This window comes from Nanorana parkeri, unplaced genomic scaffold (assembly GCF_000935625.1).
Source record: "Nanorana parkeri isolate BGI_ZX_2015 unplaced genomic scaffold, ASM93562v1 scaffold122, whole genome shotgun sequence".
Lineage (NCBI taxonomy): Eukaryota > Metazoa > Chordata > Amphibia > Anura > Dicroglossidae > Nanorana > Nanorana parkeri.
In genome coordinates, this window is record NW_017306390.1 from 1,308,014 (window position 1) to 1,329,535 (window position 21,522).

Genomic DNA, 21,522 nt, shown 5'->3' on the forward strand with positions numbered 1-21,522 from the left:
CCCCCCCCAATTACATGAACATAGCCATTGGTGTTGTTCCTCTCTTGCATGGAATGTTAGTAGCTATACTACCTAGGTTGGTGTCATAATGTACTGGGCACTAGGGTATTTTCATGGGGTGTTCTGGAGTTAAGATTGAACACTGGCAGGTTAAGTCATCAATCATAAAAATTCTATGTTTCCAATAAAAATACTTTTTATTCACAGGTCTTCCCAAACTCATTCACAGTTGAAAGGACGTGATCTGTTAACCCTTAAAAACTACAGTGCTGAAGACATCAAGTATCTTCTCTGGGTTGCAGCTGATCTGAAATACAGGATTAAAGAAAAGGGAGAGGTAAGAAAATATATTAGAATATTACCATTACCATGGTACTGTCACCACTAAGCCATGGCACGGTCACCAAGGAAAGCTTTAATATATATTAAATATATTTTCTATGAAACATTTTAAGATTAGAACTCTTTTGTCTGAACCTGCTCATGGTTTTCATTACAGAAGGCAACATTATAATTGATGATGAAAATCTAATAAGTGAAAAATTATGTAGTCATTGTATCTGGCTCCTAGAGCTGAAAGAGCCAGAATCAGTTTTTTTCTGATTTAGTTTGTCATAAATATCCCAGTGTCTGCTGTCCACTATCTTCCTTCAATATCTGTTCATGTTTTAAACAGCTTTCAAGTACATTAGCTCCTTATAACACAGTGAGCTCAAGGTATCACATGAATATCTGTGTTAGCTGTGCTGGTCTTCCTCTAACATACTGGTGGTGAAGCAATCAATAATTTAAAACCCGTGCACAAGGATGATTCACCTGTAATGAATCTTTGGAAAATGTCAGCTTAACTGCTTTATAAATGGGCCCCTATGTGAGTGGATATCAAATCCATGTCGCATCCATTATAATAAAATATTGCCAGAGTCAAAAGAACTTCTGTTGACCATTTTGATCAGCAGTGGTTTTTTATATGCCTACAGCACAAACCAGAACTGAGTTTGCTTCCCAGTAGCCAACAAGCGTACCGTAGCTCAGACTTTTTGTGAATATACAGTAAAAACTTCCATTCACAATAGCGGGGAGCTGATAATGAACACAGCGACAGATGTCTAATAAGGATGGCTGAACAGAGCATCAAGCCGGTTTAATGTAACACAAAAGTAGGTGAATCGTTACAGAATTTTGTGTGCTAAAATAAAATGCACCAACCCAGTCCAAAAAATTACTTTCACTTTAATGAAGTGAGACCATCTGAACTTTAGCCAAACTGCTGAAAACACAGCTAACCAACATATAAACTGGCTTGGCTGCCAAAGGATTTGTAATTCTGTCCAGCCGCTTTTGTCATTGATACATTCATACATTTTTAGATTGTAAGCCCTCACGAGCAGGGCCCTCCTTACCATCTTGTCTTTTATTGTATTGTGATTGTAATGTCTTCCTTATGTTGTAAAGCGTTGCGCAAACTGTTGGCACTATATAAATCCTGTATTATAATAATAATAATAATCTCTGCCAGAGAGCACAGCTAGCAGGGTGACACCATATTCTTTGTTAGTGGTGAGAGTTAAGCAACACACTGATAAGTTAATAATTCAGCTTTTTCCTCCTGTTAGCACTAGGGCCACCACCCAGAACAGTAATTCAGCAGCTGTAGGCCAGTAATTGCAAACTACTGACCCATTAGGGGATGGTAATTTGCTGGGAGCTTACCTTGGGTCTAGGATACAAATACTCCCCCTTTCCCCTTAATCATACCATTTTGAAAAGCAGGAGCCATAGGTAATAAATGCCACAGATGGGCAAAGCTGAGCAGCACCCTACTCCCAATCAATGACGTGCCGGAGGCCTTTAGCTACAAATTTCCTTGAGTTAAACCTCAGTGCTGACTAGGGATGAGCCGAACACCCCCGTGTTCGGTTCTAACTAGCTGACGACTAATGACTTTTATCACCACAATGTTCTGCTCTGCACAGAGGTCTTATTATAGGAATGAGGGGCTTTTCTGTACCCTGGCCTGCTATGATATACTACTCTGACTACTCTTTAGTCTTTGTGAAAATATAAGTTCTAGTATAAATCCTGAGACATGTAACTCTGCTTTGGGATTACATGTCCCAATTATAATTATATGAACTTATATAGATAAGATATATAATTACAAGGGGGTGTACAAAATGTGGCGCTGAAAGCATCCCAGAATACGCATACTAGTTACCCTTTATTGCTGCACTTTCTCCCCCTCTATACACCACTGCACCAACACATGTTTTTCCACTGAGCATTACTTCACTGAACTCTGTGGACTTTGCCACATACTTCCATTGTACAAATTAACTTCTCCATAGACTGCCACTGTAGTAGCAAATTTCTCCACAAACCACTGCTATACTGACACACTTTTCAGCAAAACATCACTGTACTGACGCGCTTTTCCATAGACTGCCACTGTACTGAAACACTTCTCTACAGACCACCACTGTAATGACACACTCCTTCACAGAGAACCACAATAATGACACACTCCTCCACAGACAGCCACTGTACTGAAACACTTCTCCGCAGACCACCAATGTACTGACACACTGATACTGATACTTTACCTTCTTATTTAGAGCATAGAGATAAGCTTAATGATTTAAAAATATAATTTTTAATTAAATGGTGCAGAAAAAAAATCAAAAAAGATGTTACATAAAAGAGACAAATAATACAACAGTAAAACAAAAAGGAAATAAGAATAAAAGTACTTAGCAAAGTCCTCGATTATATGGTTTCCAACAGAGTCCAGTCAATTAAACAAAAGTTGAATCTGGGATTGGATCTCTTGAAGTAAAGCTTGGCAAAGGTTCTTGTTATGGATGTTAACAAGAGCTGTTTGTTGATGGTACATGAGAGTCATCTGCTTCCTTGTGCAGCAGCTTTTTGTGAGCCCTCTAGAGGGTGTCACTGAGTCAGCCCGCCGCCCAATCAGAAAGGCCCAAGGTGTTTGAAGCAGGAGGGCTGACGCACTTTATAATCTTCTCATCTGCTGCTCCCAAACTGTCAGTTTCACAAAAATAGCCATATTTTTATATACCCACATGTTACTGCCTAGTAAACAATAGATAATTGCATGCTATTAAATTAGCTTTGTATAGATACAGACCTACCTGTGATGTATGCCTCCCTCAGAAGGGGCAATGTGTGTCCTTAGGCCTCTGAGTCTCTTAAGCCCAGACTGTTTGGTACATCTATAGTCAGTAGACATGTAGACATCTATACATGTAGTTGTTACTAATGTATCACCCCCAAGTCCAAAGTTATGAATCATGAGTTAATGTTTTAAACAAATGCTACTGGCAAGGTGAATTGAAGGTTATTTGTTCGTTATCAGTGCTGGCCACCTTTGTGGATTAACTGAGTCTGTCAAGTGTCGTAGCTATTAGAACTTTATGACTTCTCATTAGGATTTTACAATTAAAAAAGCAAGACCTGAACAAACAACTTGTCTCCACGGACAACTACCGTACTGACACACTTCTCCATAAACAACCATTGTACTGACACTTTTCCACAGACCGCCACTGTACTGACATGTCTCCAACAAACTGCCTTTCTACTAGTAATATTACACAGACCTCCACAGTACTGACACACTTTCTGTAGACCACCACTTTACCAACACATTTATGTGTTGGCTAATACTGCAATAGAGGACTTCTGCACTCACTGTTGTAAAGGTAATGGCACACTTCTCTATTGACCATCAAGAATAATACAGAATGCTTCTCTACTGACTGTTTGTAAATGTAATGGTAGATTGTTGACTTCCACCAATGTAACCATGCACTTTTCCACTGACCACTCCAATTTAACAGCATACCATGTACCACAGAATACTGCACTTTGCACCATGAGTTACAAATTCCAGACTGCTGAACACTATACAATGTAATGAACATGAAATTTACATGTACAGTCATACCACTAGAAATCAGGTATTTTATCTCGCTCAACAAATAAAGAACTCTATTCATCTTTGCAGATGGATACACTAACTACCTTGTTGTAGCTGGGAGACTTGGTGTGTCCCAGAGACCAACTGTGATTGGAGCTTGTACTCCTTACAGGGCCACATTTGCCCCCACTAACCAAAGGGGGGAGGTCAGAGTAAGAGTGATCTACTCATCCAGTGATTTTTGGGGGTTGTTGGAAATAATGACCTAGATATGTAAACATTTAATTGTTATGGAAACAACAGATTCTGCTCTATATGATAGGGTGCAAGTAGTGAACACAAATAGTCACATTCAAGTAATAAGCTTGTCATTTTACAAAAAATACCACCATAAAAACCCAGAGTCTGGTTCTATAGTTTTTCCCTCAATATCCTACATTTTTCCCCTATTTATAATATATCTACCCCTCTTTACCTGGACTTATAAAAATTCCTGCAAGTTCTGCATGTTAAGAGATCTTTCCATGGACTCCAAATTTCACAAAATTCAGATTATCAATCTAATCATCCAGAAGTGAGTTCCTCCATCCTCATAATAAAATTAGCTTCACAAACCCACTCTCTAATCTGCAATATTGCTGGTGATTTCCAACATCGCGGTATCAATGTTCTAGCTGCTACTAAAAGATGTTGCAAGAGGCCTCTATTACCCTTCATGATATCTCCTGGAATAATTGAGAGCAGGGTTATTTCTGGTGTTGCTGGCCAATTTATCTCAATGAGCCGCTCACTTATATTAGTTATAGATTCCCAATATGGTCTAATCTGATTACACGACCACCAGATATGTAGCAATATTTCCTTCTTCATGTCCAGATCTCCAACATTATTTAGATATAGCTGGATAAATTCTGTGCAAAGTAGTCGGGCACCTATACCATCTAGAAATTATTTTAAAGTTTCGTTCTTGAGCTTGACTCGCAATACTGGATCTAAATGTTAAAGCAAAAGATCGATTCCAATCCTCTGCCGAGACCTCACTTCCCAGTTATCGTTCCCACTTTCTAGTATAATATGGGCGGTTAGGGTATGCCTGTTTCAGTAATATATTGTATAGGTAATATTATAGGTCCCCTCTCCCTTGTTTACACACAAATCTTCCAATATTGTCAATTCACACTTCACATTCCCTCTTGCAGAGAGTGACATGAAGAAATGTTTCAATAACCACCGTCCCCTCTGATAAGTCCTCTGTGCTGATATCTATTAGGGGCCGCAATGCATCTTTCGTTAACACTTTTTGTTTGTCTTGGTATGAGATGAGTGCGTTGAAGTGCTTGAGGTATGAAATATATTGCATCTCCCTCTTCCCTACACCAGATATTAGGGGGTCTTAAAGGAGAACTATGGGGTCAGTGTTTTTCCCCATAGTTCTCCTTAGGGTAACGAGAGGACACAAACTAGCGTCCTCCCGTTACCCTAAGCTCAGTATACCGCGAGCTACAGCTCGTGGTATACTGAGACGCCGCAGCCGGAGCGTGTCCCGACTTAGACGACGGGATCCGCTCAGCTGCGTGAGTGACAGCTGGCTCTGCCTATCTAGAGGCAGAGCCAGCTGTACCCGCCCCCTCCCCGTCCGTTCCGCCAGTCAGCGCTGGCAGATCGGAGCGGGGAGAGGGGAATCCAGCCCCTCCCCCTGTCACGGCAGAGAGCCATGACAGGATCGAGAGGTGAGCGAACCCGGTATGTGTTCGCTCACCTCCCGATCTACTGAGCCGACCTGTGACAGTCTCATTGTCACAGGTCGGCTAGAACTATGAGGTGAGTGAAAAGCACTCACCTCATAGTTCTCCTTTAAGCAACTAAAAACTGAAGGGGAGGAGAGTTGGGGGGTTAAATAAATACATCTATGAAAGAACGAAATATATAATATGTGCTATCATAAGTTGTGATGATGATGAATAGTAAAACCTGTATGTAGGTTGTTTATGCTTATGTTGATGTCTTTTTCTTCTCTGTATGTACATTTGTGATAATAATAAAAAGGTATTAAATAATTTTAAAAAAAGCTTATAATTTTAAATATTTATTATATTGTAATAAAATCATTATTACAACTTGTCTTCTTTGCTGTCTCTGGAACAGCTAAACCCCAAAGTCCTTTTTTATTTCTAGTATCTGCCGCTGCTACAAGGAAAATCTCTTGCCATGATATTTGAAAAGAGAAGTACCAGAACCAGACTTTCTACAGAAACTGGTAAGAGTTATTATTTTCTTTCTAATGCAAATATCTTAGATGTGTCCAGCCAGTGGCTAAGGGGCATGTTTTTCTTTAAAGCAATTGTAAAAAAACTCACAAAAAAACCCCACGCACTTTTTTTTTTTTTTTTACATGGGGTCACTCCTAAAATTCCTACCAGATCTTAAGGGCCGGGTATGACTTTGAGGGGGAACCCCACACACTTTTTTTTTTAGTTTTTTTTTACATGGGGTCCGTCCTAAACTTCCTACCAGACCTTAAGGGTAAATGTAAAAACAGTATTTAAAATGTTTTCATCGGTTCATGTCCTCCAGGGCAGTACCCGAATCCCCATACACTTTTTATGGCCGATAAATTGCATATAAGGCTTCAAAATGGTGACATTTGATTTTTAAAATTTAAACCCCCATAGACTTGCATTGAGTTCGAGTTCAAACTTTTCCCATGTTCTAAAGTTCGAAATTTCACCGAACAGGGGGGTGTTCGGCCCATCACTACCAGGTGGTAGGGCTGTAAACAGGGTGATGATCTGTCATGAGATACAGAGAGAGCTATCAATTTCAGGATAGTACGACTCTTATCAGGGCTGGGGCAGAGTGCCTTTGTAGGCAAGCAAGTAACATTAATTTTTAAAAAGGGGAACATCACTGGATGTCTGTTTAAAATGCCAGAAGTATTCCACTTTTAGTAGGCAGTGAAGGGTTGGGAGGTTATGAGAGCTAGAGTGCTTATATGTAGCAACCAATGACTACATTTGCACAATATGGTGCTTGACACATATGTATTTCCACATTTGCCATGTATTACTAGTTTAACCCATCGTGCCAATTGTGAGACTAAATCATCTTTGTTTGTTTAGAGGACCATATTATTATAGTTTAATCATCTACATGCTTGTCACTATCAAGCTATAGCACTGTATCCCATATTTAGCCACCACACATTACATGCATTGCTTTAAAATCACTGTTCTACATTGGCACTGTGCGCTCTGCATGCCATGATTAGCACATCTGCTTGTCCCAGTTTTAGGCTCACTGACATTGGAAAGTTCCCAGGTATGGAGATAATATATTGCTGAAAGATAATGTTATGGTGGTGGGGGACATTACTATGGTGCTGGGAGATAATTTAGCAATACAGTGTAGAGATGATGATTATTATTATTATGATTTATATTATGCTTTTGGTGACGGATATCATTTCTATGTCTTGCAGTTATTTTTATGATGCTAAGAGATTGTTATTTTGGATTTTGTGATCATGGTGCCTGGAGAAATTATTTTAGTTCTGGGTGATAATAATTTGCAGGGGGTTTTGTTATAGAGCTAGTCATGGGCAATATTATACTGCTGGATGATATGATTATGTTGCTGGTAGTGGGGGATATTATGATGCTAGTTGTGTATCACTCAGCTGTAGATTCTCAAATCATCTCTGAATTCTTGATGACACCGCCATTCCTTCTGGAGGGTGGCTACTTTTGTTCCCCTTGGTCCCTGTGGTAACATTATCATGGGAGAGAGCTTGGAGCGGTGGCTGCTTTACAACACACACAGGGAACATGGGGAATAAAAGTAGCCCCCCTCCAGAAGGAAGGACTAAGATGTACGAATTTTAAAAAAAAGAGTGTACAAATGCTTCTTTTGGCAGCCAAGACTGTTCACAATAACAAAATATTTTTGTGTTATTTCCAAAGGTTGAGATTTATCAGCACATGACTCTTTTAACCTCAACAATTACCTTGATTAAATCTCAACTGTGTATAGCAAGTTTTAAAAAATGTTTTCTGTTTTGTTGTCGCTCAGATATTATTTTGTACTTACAGGATTTGCTTTATTGGGAGGACATCCTTCTTTTCTCACTACGCAGGATATTCATTTGGGAGTCAATGAAAGCCTGAAGGACACAGCAAGGTCCATTTCATGTTTTCTGTTCCCTGCAGATTCATCTGTTTGTGTGAAAAGAAAAGTAGTTTTCTATTAATCCAATCTACATCTCCAGAGTTGTATCCACTGGGCGCTTCTTGTAATTAAAATAACGTCAGAACAATAAAATATACAAAGCCGCTATAGTAACTACCTACCGTACATGATTTAATGTTTAATTAATTTACCTACTAAAGCAATAAAAATGAATTCATATTTAAGCTGTTATTCACAATAAAACTGTTAGAGCAGATTTGTTATGGAAAACAACTTGAGGGCAAAAGAGTCTCTGTGGTCCAAACCAATAAGCCAATCAACTAGTCAGTTTACAAACTTTTCCTTATGTATGTCTGTAAAGGTTCTCATTCATCCAGGTCATGGTACATCTGTAAAAAAGAAGTCAAGGCAACTGGACTTGCTGTATTTTTCGTGAAGACGTTTCACTGGTCGTCCAACCAGCTTTCTCAAATCAGAATGACTTGTACAAGAATTCTCTAAAACCGTAGATGGTATGAACTACCAGAAACCAACATGGACCAGTACCTGCTATTTGACTCCCACCACCCTCTAAACCACAAACTTGTAGTCATCACGACTCTACACCACCGGGCAGAGAAAATTCCCACCAGAACAGAGGCCAAGATAAAGGAATTCAAACACCTCAGGGGGGCCCTTAAAAATTGCGGGTATCCAGACTGGGCTTTTGTCAAAACAGAAAGAAGAGGAAAGAATACCAATAGTACCAGTGAGGGTGAAAAGCATGACAAACTGAAGAATTTGGTCATCCCATATGTAGCTGGGGTGTCTGAGAAACACAGAAGGGTTTTTTAAAAAACATCACATCCCTGTCTGCTTTAAACCCAGCAATACGCTGAGGCAACAACTGGTTCACCCAAAAGACCCAACGCCAAAACACAAGATGAACAACATTGTGTATGCAGTCCAGTGCAGTGAGGAGTGCTCAGAATTGTATGTCAGTGAAACAAAACAGCAGCTACACCAGTGTATGGCACAGCATAGAAGAGCCAAAGCCTCTGGTCAGGATTCGGCAGTGTACCTACACCTAAAGAAAAAAGGTCACTTCTTTTGAAGACAGCCAAGTAGGCATCCGAGACAGGGGAGGAATGGTTTAAAAGAGGTGTGAAAGTTATAAAAAAATGGAGAAGCCAAGCTTGAATAGAGGTGGGGGGGGGGACACCTCCTAGCTCCAATTATGGAAATGCAATCAACACCTGGTTGCGACTAACAGATTATGTGGATTGGAGCAAAAGTGACCATATTTATTCCCAGAGAATTCTTGTACAAGTCATTCTGAATTGAGAAAGCTGGTTGGATGACCAGTGAAACGTCTTCACGAAAAAAACAGCAAGTCCAGTTGCCTTGACTAATTTTTACAGATTTTCCTTATGTAAGTGGGAAATTTAGAGCAGAAATCTGGTTATTCTGGACTATATATTTTCTTTCATTCTCTCTGTGTTCCTTTTGGGGACTTTCCTTTTACAGAGTGTCACCAAAACAGGGATTGAGAGGGAATTTTGCAATTGGGATTCCAGAAAAAAAATAAATAGAAATTAACACTTCTCTACTCTACCCTTACCCTAACTTCCTGTCCCACTAACAGAGAGGAAGCAAAGAGACTCAACAATTTCCCAATGAGAACTGTGTGGATTTCCCTACACAGCCAAAGTTTGGACTATGGAACAACTGTGTCTATAGTACACCTGCTGAAAGAGTAGGCAGATTTAAATTACATTTAAAGGAGACCACTAGAAGAATATATACCAATTGTTGTTGCGTACGTGTAGACTTTACCTTGCTACTCCTGCTGTCGATCTAATTTTGCCTCTAATTTTGTATATTTGTATCTAGTCTTTTAAGATTGCTTTAACTGTTGCATTTTTTAACATTATTTTTTAGTTATTGTGTTCTGCAGTGGCCAACGCTTTGTTTTTGTGGACCGCTCTATATATGCATAGATGTCTTCTAAAACGGTGTCTGATCTCCATCTAACTCATAATAATAGTATAATTTTATTTTATAATTGAATTATATTTCATAATTGAATACAAGCAACACAGCTATCATTCTACATTGTCATATCTTTACTGAACAAATGGTTTACACAATCAAATACCTTGATGGAAAAAGTATGTGAATGTCTAGGATAATGACATCTTGAAAAGAGGACAATAATAACAATGAGGTGAGGTGTCCTATTTATAAAGAGGCACATAAATTTTGGTAACTGTCGGTTTGGTTTTCTTGGGAAAGTTCTGTTATCTGTATAGTTAAATTAGATTTTAGAAAACATTAGAAGAATTAGAGAGATGTATAAAACTGGAAAGGCTGCTAGGCCAGGGTGTTCATCAACCCATAATAAGACAAACTGTCTGTAAAAGATATTCAGTGCTATTGCTATTCTGTTTAGGAGATGGCATCCTGCAAGATCATGGCAAGCGTGCGACGTACAATGATAAATCAACAAAACAAAACAGTCTAAGGCCTTGTTCACACCAGACCATATATAAATGCGTTTCTGCAAACACGGTCATGCGCATTTGTGACACATTTTTAAAGCATTTAAATGCTTTTTTGTCTCAGTTGGTTTTGCTTGGGTTTTAGGCGCATTCAAGTGCGTTCTGGTTTGCTTGCATGCATTTACATGTGTTTACGTGTGGTTTTAAGCGTTCCAGACCAGATCAAATGTAGCATGCTGTACGATTTAAAAAGCTCTGGTACTGAACGCAATGGTGTAAACTAGCCTAAGTTTTACCATTGAAATTACTATGTTTTTGGTCCAGATAAAAAAATGTTTTAGTCTGGATCTGGTCTGGAGATGGTATGAACAAGCCCTAAATAGAAGTAAATTGTATCTAAAATGGTTACGTCTGAGTTCTGACCTCAGCCCAAATGATATGTTGTGGCATAATCTAAAGTTGTTAATGCAAATAATCCCAGAAATATCAAAATGTTTCAGTGGAGGCTATAGCTGTTAAGATATATTAAATGTTAATAAATATAAGTTATCACATACTTTTTCCAGCCAGCATTGTCAATGTTTAAAGAGTGTCCTCAAAATGTTAAAGATATGAAAAAGTACAATGATTATTTGTTATTAAAGTGTAATTATAGGCGTTTTTTCCTGTTTTGGATACCATAGGGAAGAATTAGAACTGCTGTCAGTTTTTTTTATTGCTGTCTGTGTCCCAGGTAGGTACAGTCAACCCCTCTATTTGTCCCATTGACCATTGTTCTTAAAATAGAAAGTGATGGAAAACCTAACATTTCCTAGAGACATGTTCACCTAACATTGTCTCCGGAACAAAATATCAGGGGAAATCTTATATTGGGAACATGTGCATCAGTGACAACTGTCTAGGAGAAGAAATTTCCTTCTCTTTATAAAAAAAATTCTCTCAAAACAGTTCCTTTTTTGTGATCAAAATCTTCCCAATATAACAGACAACAAAAAATAAACTGATAGGTGTTTCAACCCTTCACTGCGCTATCAAAAAAATGGCTACACATACACTTTCATTTAATGTGATCATGTTTTTCTAACATTCCCACTAAGTTGAAGATCAAAACCAATTTTAAGAACCATTCATGCAGAAATCCTAGTAACTTCAAAGTTCGCAAACCTTTTCTGCCAGCTCCATGTTTATTTCTGTGATCCTCTCTTTGCAAGGGTATGACGTTGTAATAACTCAGACATGAATTAAGATTTTTGGGTATTAATGAACACATAAACAGCGAATTTTCCATTACACAGCTTAATCACTGTGTTTCTGAAAATTATGCATCAACACTAATACACAACTTATTCCCTATCGACGTGGCAACATTTAATTTAGAATATTACAGCTCGTATTTCTCACCCAAAGTATATACAACAGTAATTGTACATCACAATTCAATTTTGCAGTCCTAAATTCGAACTCCAGGCAAGCAGCCAAATACACGTATGTGAACTGCCTTATGTGCCAAGGGATTTGTAATTCTGTCCAGCCACTTTGTGATTCACACAACATCAGGAGCACAACATCTTTGGGCTAGTTCACACCACAAAACACAAAAAATACAGGAGATGCATGCATGTTGACTTGCTTTGACAAGCATATTTTAGTGCTTTGTGTTGCATTTTACTGTGTGTTTGACTGCATTTTTTAACGCATTTTTCTGTACAGGGCACAACAAGGGTCAACATTCTGTGCCGACATGTGTTTTTGTGTGTTACGTAAAAATGCAGACATGCACATACCAGTGCACTTCTATGGTGTGAACAGGGCACCTACAAAACAATAGTTTTTTCCTTGTTTTGAGTAATGTTGGTCAACGCAGCTCAACAGACATGGTATAGCTGAGCCCCTTCTCTGTCTCTAAAGTAACAAAAAATAACTAGACTTTTTCCCCTCCGCCAGCCTATTTGACAATGAAAGAACATCAGCACTGCTCACTTTGCACTTTCCCCCTGTTAGTATGTTCCTTGTCAGCACATGTGCATGTAGCAGAGCCTGACTGGTTACTCGTACTACCCCTTACAAGTGTAAGGGTTGCTGTATAGGGAATTTCAAGAGGCTAAGATAAAGACAGAATCAGGTAGTTATGCTAGTTGTATGCACTGATACATTACCCTATTTTTAAAGAATTACACAACTGCATGAAATAGTATCTGCCTGGAGTTCAGCTTTAATAGTAGTTTTGTGGTGTCCCATGATAGACCAAAGTTATATATTACTGCTATCTAATCTTATAGTGTTCCTTCATAAGGTATATCTAAAGGCAAAGGGTTTTTAGTTTTGGATAGAGTGTGCATGGATTAGAACACCCAATCTGTATTGCTGCCTGTGACCAGGGAGATTCACTCTCACTAGATGACCAATATCATTGGGCTAAAAAGTGTGGGGGAATGTAAAATGTGAGTTGCCACCAGCACTGGAATATTGGGATATTTGTTCAGGTGACAACTGTCTAAGAGGAGATTTGGAGAGATATGTCCTCAGTTCCTGTTGTGTCTACAGGGCAGGAAGTATAGGTAATTCTCTTGAATGAGACACAGATGGACAGAAACAGGCTTAACCATTTTCTGCTCTATCCAATATGGACAAAAATGTTTTGGCTTTAGATATACTTTAATAGTAAACTTCAAAATAGAAGCTGTGGGATATAATCTGTGGTATATCACTTCACATTAGCATATGAAGCATCATAACTCGTTTTAGCACCACATTTATTGTCTCATATTTCTGTCAGGGTGCTGTCTGGGATGACAGATGCTGTCCTAGCTCGTGTTTATCGCCAATCTGACTTGGAGGTTTTGGCTAAAGAAGCATCCATTCCGATAGTGAGTGGACTGTCTGATGACTATCATCCTATTCAGATCTTGGCGGATTACCTTACAATCCAGGTAAGTAGCAATGACAGCACCTGTATTTTTCATCCTTGTTCCTTTAAAACATCTCTTTAAAACACAGACGCCTGGGAATTCCTTAGCAGAGCCAGTGCATATGGCGTGGTCTGCATTAAAATCAGACTTTCTCTCAGTGGGAGTTAGCTTGCAGCTCTGTGTTGCTAAGCAATTCTATACTGTGACTAATATCCTCTGCAAGCACATCAATTCCTGCACCCTCTGTCCTATCCCAGATAGCAATGTTCATTTCAGTTGCATGTCATTTGTGCGTTGTATAAATTAGAAAGGATCCTACATTAATTGAATTAGGTTTGTATGACTGCCGTGTAATTCAGTCCAGTGCACAAATTACGGTACAAAGATTCTCTTTTTAAAGTGAATCTTTCCATTTCTGAAACATCTAAAAATCGGTGATACCATCAAAATCTGCTTCATCAGCTGTTTCACATTTACATATTATTTGCCTGAATGATGCACCCAAAGCAGTCTAAATAGCCCAGTTACTGATATGCAGACGTTGACTTTTTGTCAAAAGTCAACAACAAAGTCCACATATCCATATCTAAACACTGCCCCTGGCTGCTGATGTATGCAAAGGGCAGTGACACATGACAGCCACATGAATGGCAGAGATGTCTTTTATGTATTGGATGTAATTGCTCAGCTGGTCTTACCCTCTCTATGCTGCGTTCTGCAATGGACAAGGTTGCATCGCCCACTCGGGTTATAATTGGATCAGAGGGGGAAGATTTAAGCAGAATGTTTGGTAAGTGGATTGTAAACAAGGTGTTTATTTGTGAAATAGTTCTTATTTGGCAGCAATTTCTGTAGGTTTGGCAAAGGAAAGGGTTGCTTTAAAGTGGGGGTCAGCAACAGGTCAATTGTGATTTACCCATTGACTGCCACCACTTTGTTAAAAATACAACAGCATATACTGATATACTAATGTACTGATATGTCTTTTGAGCTGTAGATGGCGCTGTTGTGCAATGCTAGTCTCTATGTGCATGCTTATCTATGATACACAGGAAGTTTCTGTCTCTCTGTTTTCTGCATAATGCTGTTTACACATGTGTAATGTTCTTCTATGCAAGTAAAACTTAATTCAGCATTCCTCAAGATCTCAGTGCTTCATGTAAACACACAACCAACGCACTTGATGGGTAGATCGTGACCTTGCCATCATGGGAGTTGCTAGCATTGGGCACCCAAGGCACATGCCCCACATCTCTTTCCTGCTGCCCCAGGTGTCAATGCTGTTGCCACCCATAATCACTGGTACAGTGGCTGCCCAACATGCTGCTTCCAGTTAGCCATTGTTCTTACACACATAAGGAGAGTGGCTTTAAACAGGGCATTGCTTATCATGCCACTCCTTTTTTGGACCACTGTCTCCACGCTTTTCCACTGGTGGAATTGAGGGCAGGGAACTGAGAAGGCTGGAGGGACAGTCAGCCATGCCTGCATGTATGTATGTGAGTGTGTGGGTGTGTATATGTTGTGATGAGTGTGTGTATGTATGTATGTATGTATGTATGTATGTATGTATGTGGGTGTGTCAGTATTCTGAGAACTAGGGTGTATATACTCCTGACCCTTGCACTATGTACATTAGATATAACTGACCCCTGCACTCTGTACGCTACACATTTCTGACCATTGCACCTCTTATAGTACACAATCTTGACCTTTGCACTCTGTGCATTACAAACGCCTTACCCCTACACTTTGTATGGAGCACATTTCTAGCCCCTGCACTCTGTATGTTACACACTTCTTATACCTGCACTTTGTACATAACACACTCTTGATCCCTAAACTCTGTACATTACATAAGCATGATCTCTGCATTCTGTACATAACATGTTCCTTACCCTTGCACTCAGTACATTACACACTTCTAACCTCTGCACTCAGTACATTACATAATCCTAATGTCTGACGCCTGCACTCTGTATGTTACACACTTGTGACCCCTTACATATCCCTGACCCCTGCACCCTGTATGTTACACAGTTATGACCCCTGCACTCAGAAAGTTAAAAGGAAACTATGAGCCAACCTTTTTTTGCCATAGTTCTTTTTACTATGTCCTCCTGTGACCCAAAACTCACCATATAGCAGGCTATTGCCCACTATATGCTGGGGGCACAGAGCCACGCTGCGGCCTGAAAAGATCCAACTAAATTTTCAAGATACACCGTGCTGCCTGATTGATAGTCACAGAGGCAAAGCCAGCTGTGCCTGCCCCCTCTCCCACCTGTCCCTCCAGTGAGCACTGGAGAAATGGAGAAGGGAAGGGGGGAAACCCTGCGGGGAGCAGTGACTGTCAGTGACTCTTTGCAGGGAGAAAATCGGGAACTGAGGGATCGGTGGTATGTGATCGCTTAGTTCTCAATCAATAGAGCCAACATGTGACAGCTGCAGTGTCACATGTCAGCTCTAATTATGGGGATGAGAGCATTTCACTCTCCCCATAATTCTCCTTTAAACACTGCTGACCACTGACCTCTGTACATAACCCCATGTCAGCCATACTCTCCAGACATGCAAATAAATTGGAAATGAAAGTTAATGCCAAATTTCTCACTGAAGGGTTTGAAATGGTAACATCAGTAAAAAAGATTTGTTTACCTTTATTAGGAGATATAATAATAGATGCAATTATTGTTACATTTCATAAGATTTATCAGGGTCCCAAAAACCTTATATGCTCTATTATCCTCTGCTACCTCTTATCTATTTGAAAGAAGCGGGACTTATGTCATTTTATGACCATATTATTGAGTTTGCTCCAATGAGATTATGTATGGATAGGTTATTTGATTGTAGGCTGAAGATTCCTATACACTTTAGATGCTCACTCACTGCATTCTTTGAGTTTAATAGTTTGATACAATAATATGACAGTGTAGGATACTAAACTTAAGGTATCAATGACTGAGTAACGAAAGGGCGAATGCATATTTATGTGCTTCCCCTGGCACTACTGTTATTTCAGAACGATAATGTTGGGCAGGAAAATCCAACCCAGCCAACAGAGACCTCTTTTCCTTCCCCTTTCCTTTACGTACAAGATCAAAAGGACAGGGTGACTACTAAAATCAGGAGGTTTCCAAACTCTTGGTGTCTGATCTTTATCCAATCAAGCTGCAATCAGCCAGATCATTGTTAAGGTGCTTTCATCTTAAAGTTAACTTTTTAAGTTAGTAAGATTTCCAAAGTGCCCAACAACAGTTCAACCCATCGAAACATTCTGTACTGGCCACTGCCAGTATACTGCAGACATTTTTTGTCTGTACTTAAAAAAAACAACTGTGAAATGGCAACATTATTGTGCAATACTGTATACTAATTTAACAAATTCTCAGACATGAACATTAGTCTTTGCAGTACAAAAGTGATGGATAAACCAAGTGTGCTGTGCACTAGAGAATACTCAAAAAAAGAACAAAATTAAACACAAATAATGCAGTATATAAAAGCTTAGTATTTACATGTTTTTGTATTTACAGCTGCACACTTACACATAAATACAGTAATAACTCTGAAATGCTCCATAACTCAAACATAACAATGCTATAAAAACATATTTACTAGCATGCACAATATAGTTTTGTACATTAAATAATAAACAATATCTAGGATTTATCATCATCTTTTAATCAGCATTCTTTCTTGCATGTGGTTATGGGAGCATCACATGTTGGTTGTTATGCAGCATCACATGTGTAAAAACTGTATTTTCAGACCAGGCTGTGTAAGTGTGCAATTGTGTAATGGCATGGTTCTACCAGCTTAGAAAGATTGCCTTTATTGAAATTTTTTATATATTCAGGGTCAGTGAGTCAAAGTATTGAAGCCATTTAATTAGCATGATGATTTGTATTTTCAGAAAAAGGTCAGCAGTGACAAACTCAATTTTTCCTGGTTCATATTAGTAATTTAAAAGTTGATTTAGCTTGTTGGATGGAAATTATCTTTAATAGGCTATGTTTAGAGATTTAAACAACTTTGGTACTGAAAGTTATAAAAATGTTTTGTTCAGACTTCTTTTTCAGAGCTCTCAGACAATAACGAATACATATTGTCAGGGCTGGATTCACAGTTAGGCATAGCAGGTATGGACCCATAAGTGGCAGAGGAAATGAGGCGGCTTTTCTCTGTGTAATTAATAGGCACAGCTTTTCTACCGATCATTAGTAGAAATAGTCATCTCTTTTAGGCTTATTTGATTGTTTTCCCAGAATTCTAACCCCGATCAGGATCAGGAAAACCAGGAAATGTTCTTTATAAGAGAGAAGACCCTGGAAGATACGTTTTAATTAGGGAACCAAAAAATATGTGCCTACAGCACGGCATCTGTCCTGTAAGATTAATTATACTATTATAGAAGTTTCTATTGTTATCCTTCCTGCTCACATTATTGATCTTATTCCAAGGAATACTATGGTCACCTGAAGGGGTTGACCATATCCTGGATTGGTGATGGAAACAATATCCTGCACTCCTTCATGATGAGTGCCGCAAAATTTGGAATGCACTTACAAATTGCAACACCAAAGGTAATTATACAGATATGCCTTATTGCCTAGCACTATAAACAATCAACTACATGTATGTACTTCCTGAAATTGAGCTTGCATTGTATAAAGGCATAATAACTCGGATTTTTCATACACAGTTATAATATTTTGATTCCAATTTTAGGAGAAGAGGATGTATACCATTATACCAAACAGCATGTAATATGTATACTTAACTTTGAACTTGTGTAGGGAAAGGTAAGAATAATTATAAGGGTTGTATTGCTGTCTATGTTCCTTAACAAAATGGAACACTTTAAGAAAGGTTTCATCCAAAATGCTTTAGAATAAAGGATTTCCATATGATAACTTTTCTGTAGTATGGCACATTAGACCATAGCATTATACTCTGTGATAATTTTGGCAACCACACTGTGCAGTTACTATTTCTCACATTGACTGGAGAAGGTAAAGTTTCTATAATCTCTGGGAAAAGACTGGCCTTATCATCTTTTTCTTATTACATTGTAAACAAGTACAATTTTTACCAGCCAAAATGATTGAGAATGTCTGTGAGCGTGTCATTACTAATTAAGATAAGTAATTCTTTGATTTTCTGGTTTTAGGAACCCGCCAAGAGATCCTCAACTTTTGTTTATATGTACATTTTATATATTTTTTTACATATTTTTTTGTGCTACCGTGTTATTTGTTTTACTTGTTTAGCCATTTATATTATTTAACATAATTGTTTTATACAGCATTAGGAGTAGTAAACAGTGTGACAAAACATGTTGTTTATCACTGTGTTTTCTTTTCCTGTGCCATGGTGACATTTATTACAATACAGAATAAACATTTTCATGCTCCATATCCCTGAGACTATGGTCTATTCTAGAGCCAAGATAGATTTTACTAGAAGTTTACTTCTGTGTTAATTTGTCACATGTCAGACATGATGACAGTAAACAAGGTAGAAATCACTTTCTTTGTAAAGCCCACCTACAGCCTAAGTGCTTTACAACAAAAGGATCAGTTAGGACTGATTTGGATCAGCAGTTTCTATGCAAAGAAATTTAAACTCTGGAAATAAAAGGTGAGTGTTTTAAGCACCCCTATCAGTGTTGTAGGTTGCCCCACATTTGATGGACAATTTGGACCTGAATTAAACTGTAGAGAAAATATAAATAAAGGAATGTAAAATTTAAAATTGAAAACATATACTGAATTCTATCATTTCCGGGTAGTTAACACATGCAGTTATCAGAATACAAAACGGTAATTGAGCTGTGGAAAATGAATGTAGCTTAATCACCTTTAGTAATATAGCTTCTTAAATGAAACCCACAAAATCTATGTTTAGTGGGTCTGCTGGCCATGAAACAGTTCTTGTAAAGTTGGTGACAATGGAAACTAGGGGAGATGTAAAGGAGCAGGTTTGTACTCTGAAAACGTTCAGGGCTCAATTAAACCTGCAAAACCCATTCCAGGTGCATAAAAACAAAAGGTGTGCATGCCTTGCTGTTTGTTTTCCTTCTACGGAGTAAAAATGCCTGTCCATTGGCAGCAGCAGCAGAGAGGGACCCTTGCTCTCTGTGGGGAAGCAGTGATTTCATTGCAAAGGTAATACACGTCCCCTACTGAGTCAGATAGACCTATAGCTCAAAAAAGCTTATGCTCCCTGCTGATTGGAGTGCACACCCAGCAGCTGCTGGCAGGGGACAGGCATTTCTACACAGGCTGTGGCTAAGTTTTAAAGAAAATTTACTTTTCAGCTAAAAGTGGAACTAAATTTTCTATCCACAGGCATGAAAGCCAAAAATTCCACAGTTCTATTTCCAAAGACCAGGCAGAAACAAAGAATATGTATGCTCACTAGGTAGATACCTTCAGACCACACAACTCCTCTTTGGCCAAAGTAAGCATCATCTTCTGGTCTTACAATTCCTGTATAGTAGCAGATGCCCATTGCTGATATCACTAGTAAATCTAGCGCATACCCATTGAAAAATAAAACAAGCCTTACTTTAGAACATGTTGCCATAATGCTACTATGTCATCAGCTTCAATGGCAAATAGTAAACAAAACAGAAGAATATAAATGTGGATGCTCTTCAGAGGTTTTGTCCACCGTTCTTGTGCCACTGGACAGAAACTGAGGGGGAATTTTTTAGATTTTAGAGTGAATTGTGATGTCAGACGTCACATGAGGGTGAGGCCTAAAGCTTGGTCAGCTTTCATTTGAGACAAACTTGAATTGTTGAGTAGTTTTAAATTATAAGTTCAATTGGACTTTCAATTTTGCTTGTTGCAAAATGCTGGCTAACATATGTTAGGCAATCATTCTGTAGATACAGAAAACAGTGAATTCCACCAAGCAGAGTGTGCATTAGCTACAAAACATAACCACAATGCCAAGTTTTGGGAAAACAGCTGATTGTGTAAAAAAAATAGGCAATGCATTAAAGTTTGGAACGTGTTTGAACAGTCGTAGTATGCCATTGCGTTACCCAAAGACATGAGACAGCAATCTTACAAAATATGTGTTTCCTTATTAAACAACCTCATTAAATTTAGCGTAAACTTCAAGAACCTGTACAGCTCTAAAAGTAAAAGTTAGGTTATAAATAATATATACAAAACGATAAACTACATATTTTTTTCTGTCATTGTTTCCATTGGCATGTTCATTTATTATAGATGTGGTGTAAAAGCTTCAACTAGTCATCCAGTAGATCTGTAACTGGAGGGACACTGTGCTTTGTCTATTTCTGACAAATTCCTGTCAAATATAAGAAGACTACTAATAAACTCTGTTCCTTCCATATATATTTTCTAGGGATATGAACCAAACTCTTCTGTAATAGAGACAGCTGAACGGTTTTCTAAAGAGGTAAATTATAAATTGCTTAGTAAACCATAGAATTATTAAATTCCACCACTGTGCATCAAACACTGGCCAAATCATAATCATAAGTGATATGCTAGGATGGACCTTTTGGTATAGCTGACATTCACTGCTCCCTGCAGGGACAAGGCCATGAGCTGAGCAAACAGTGGTTTGTGATCACTCAGCTCTCAATCTATAGAGCTGGCATATCACACACTGGCTCTAAGTATTGGGAAGTGTACATTTTACTCTCCCAATAGTTCTCCTTTAAGTATATTTTAGCTGATGTTTAGTCATTTGCAATGTCAAATCAGGTTGGGAACATTTGTTGCAGTTGGCGTCAGTTCACAGCGATCTTTCTAGATCTTTTTAGATAAGACTACTACTAGCTGCCTACAAAATCTGCCCGCTTTTGACCAATCTTGCACAAGTGTCAATTTAACAGTCAGTGCAGTAATAAAAGGGATACAGCAATTTCAGACCAGAAGAATTCCATAGTCCTCCTTTAGCATCAATGGCGTAACTAGTGACCTCAGGGCCCCGGTGCAAGAATCCATGAAGGGCCCCC

The 21,522-nt window shown here is 38.6% G+C and overlaps 1 protein-coding gene across 1 annotated transcript in view; it reads left to right on the top strand.

Moving 5' to 3' along the window:
- The window catches only part of OTC (ornithine carbamoyltransferase), a 43,052-nt gene that overhangs the window by 9,972 nt on the left and 11,558 nt on the right, over nt 1-21,522 (top strand). The window contains exons 2-7 of the mRNA XM_018553516.1: nt 208-337; nt 6,116-6,197; nt 8,029-8,116; nt 13,382-13,535; nt 17,981-18,103; nt 20,904-20,957. Coding sequence (XP_018409018.1) covers nt 208-337; nt 6,116-6,197; nt 8,029-8,116; nt 13,382-13,535; nt 17,981-18,103; nt 20,904-20,957 — 631 coding nt within the window. The remainder of the gene's footprint in view (nt 1-207; nt 338-6,115; nt 6,198-8,028; nt 8,117-13,381; nt 13,536-17,980; nt 18,104-20,903; nt 20,958-21,522) is intronic.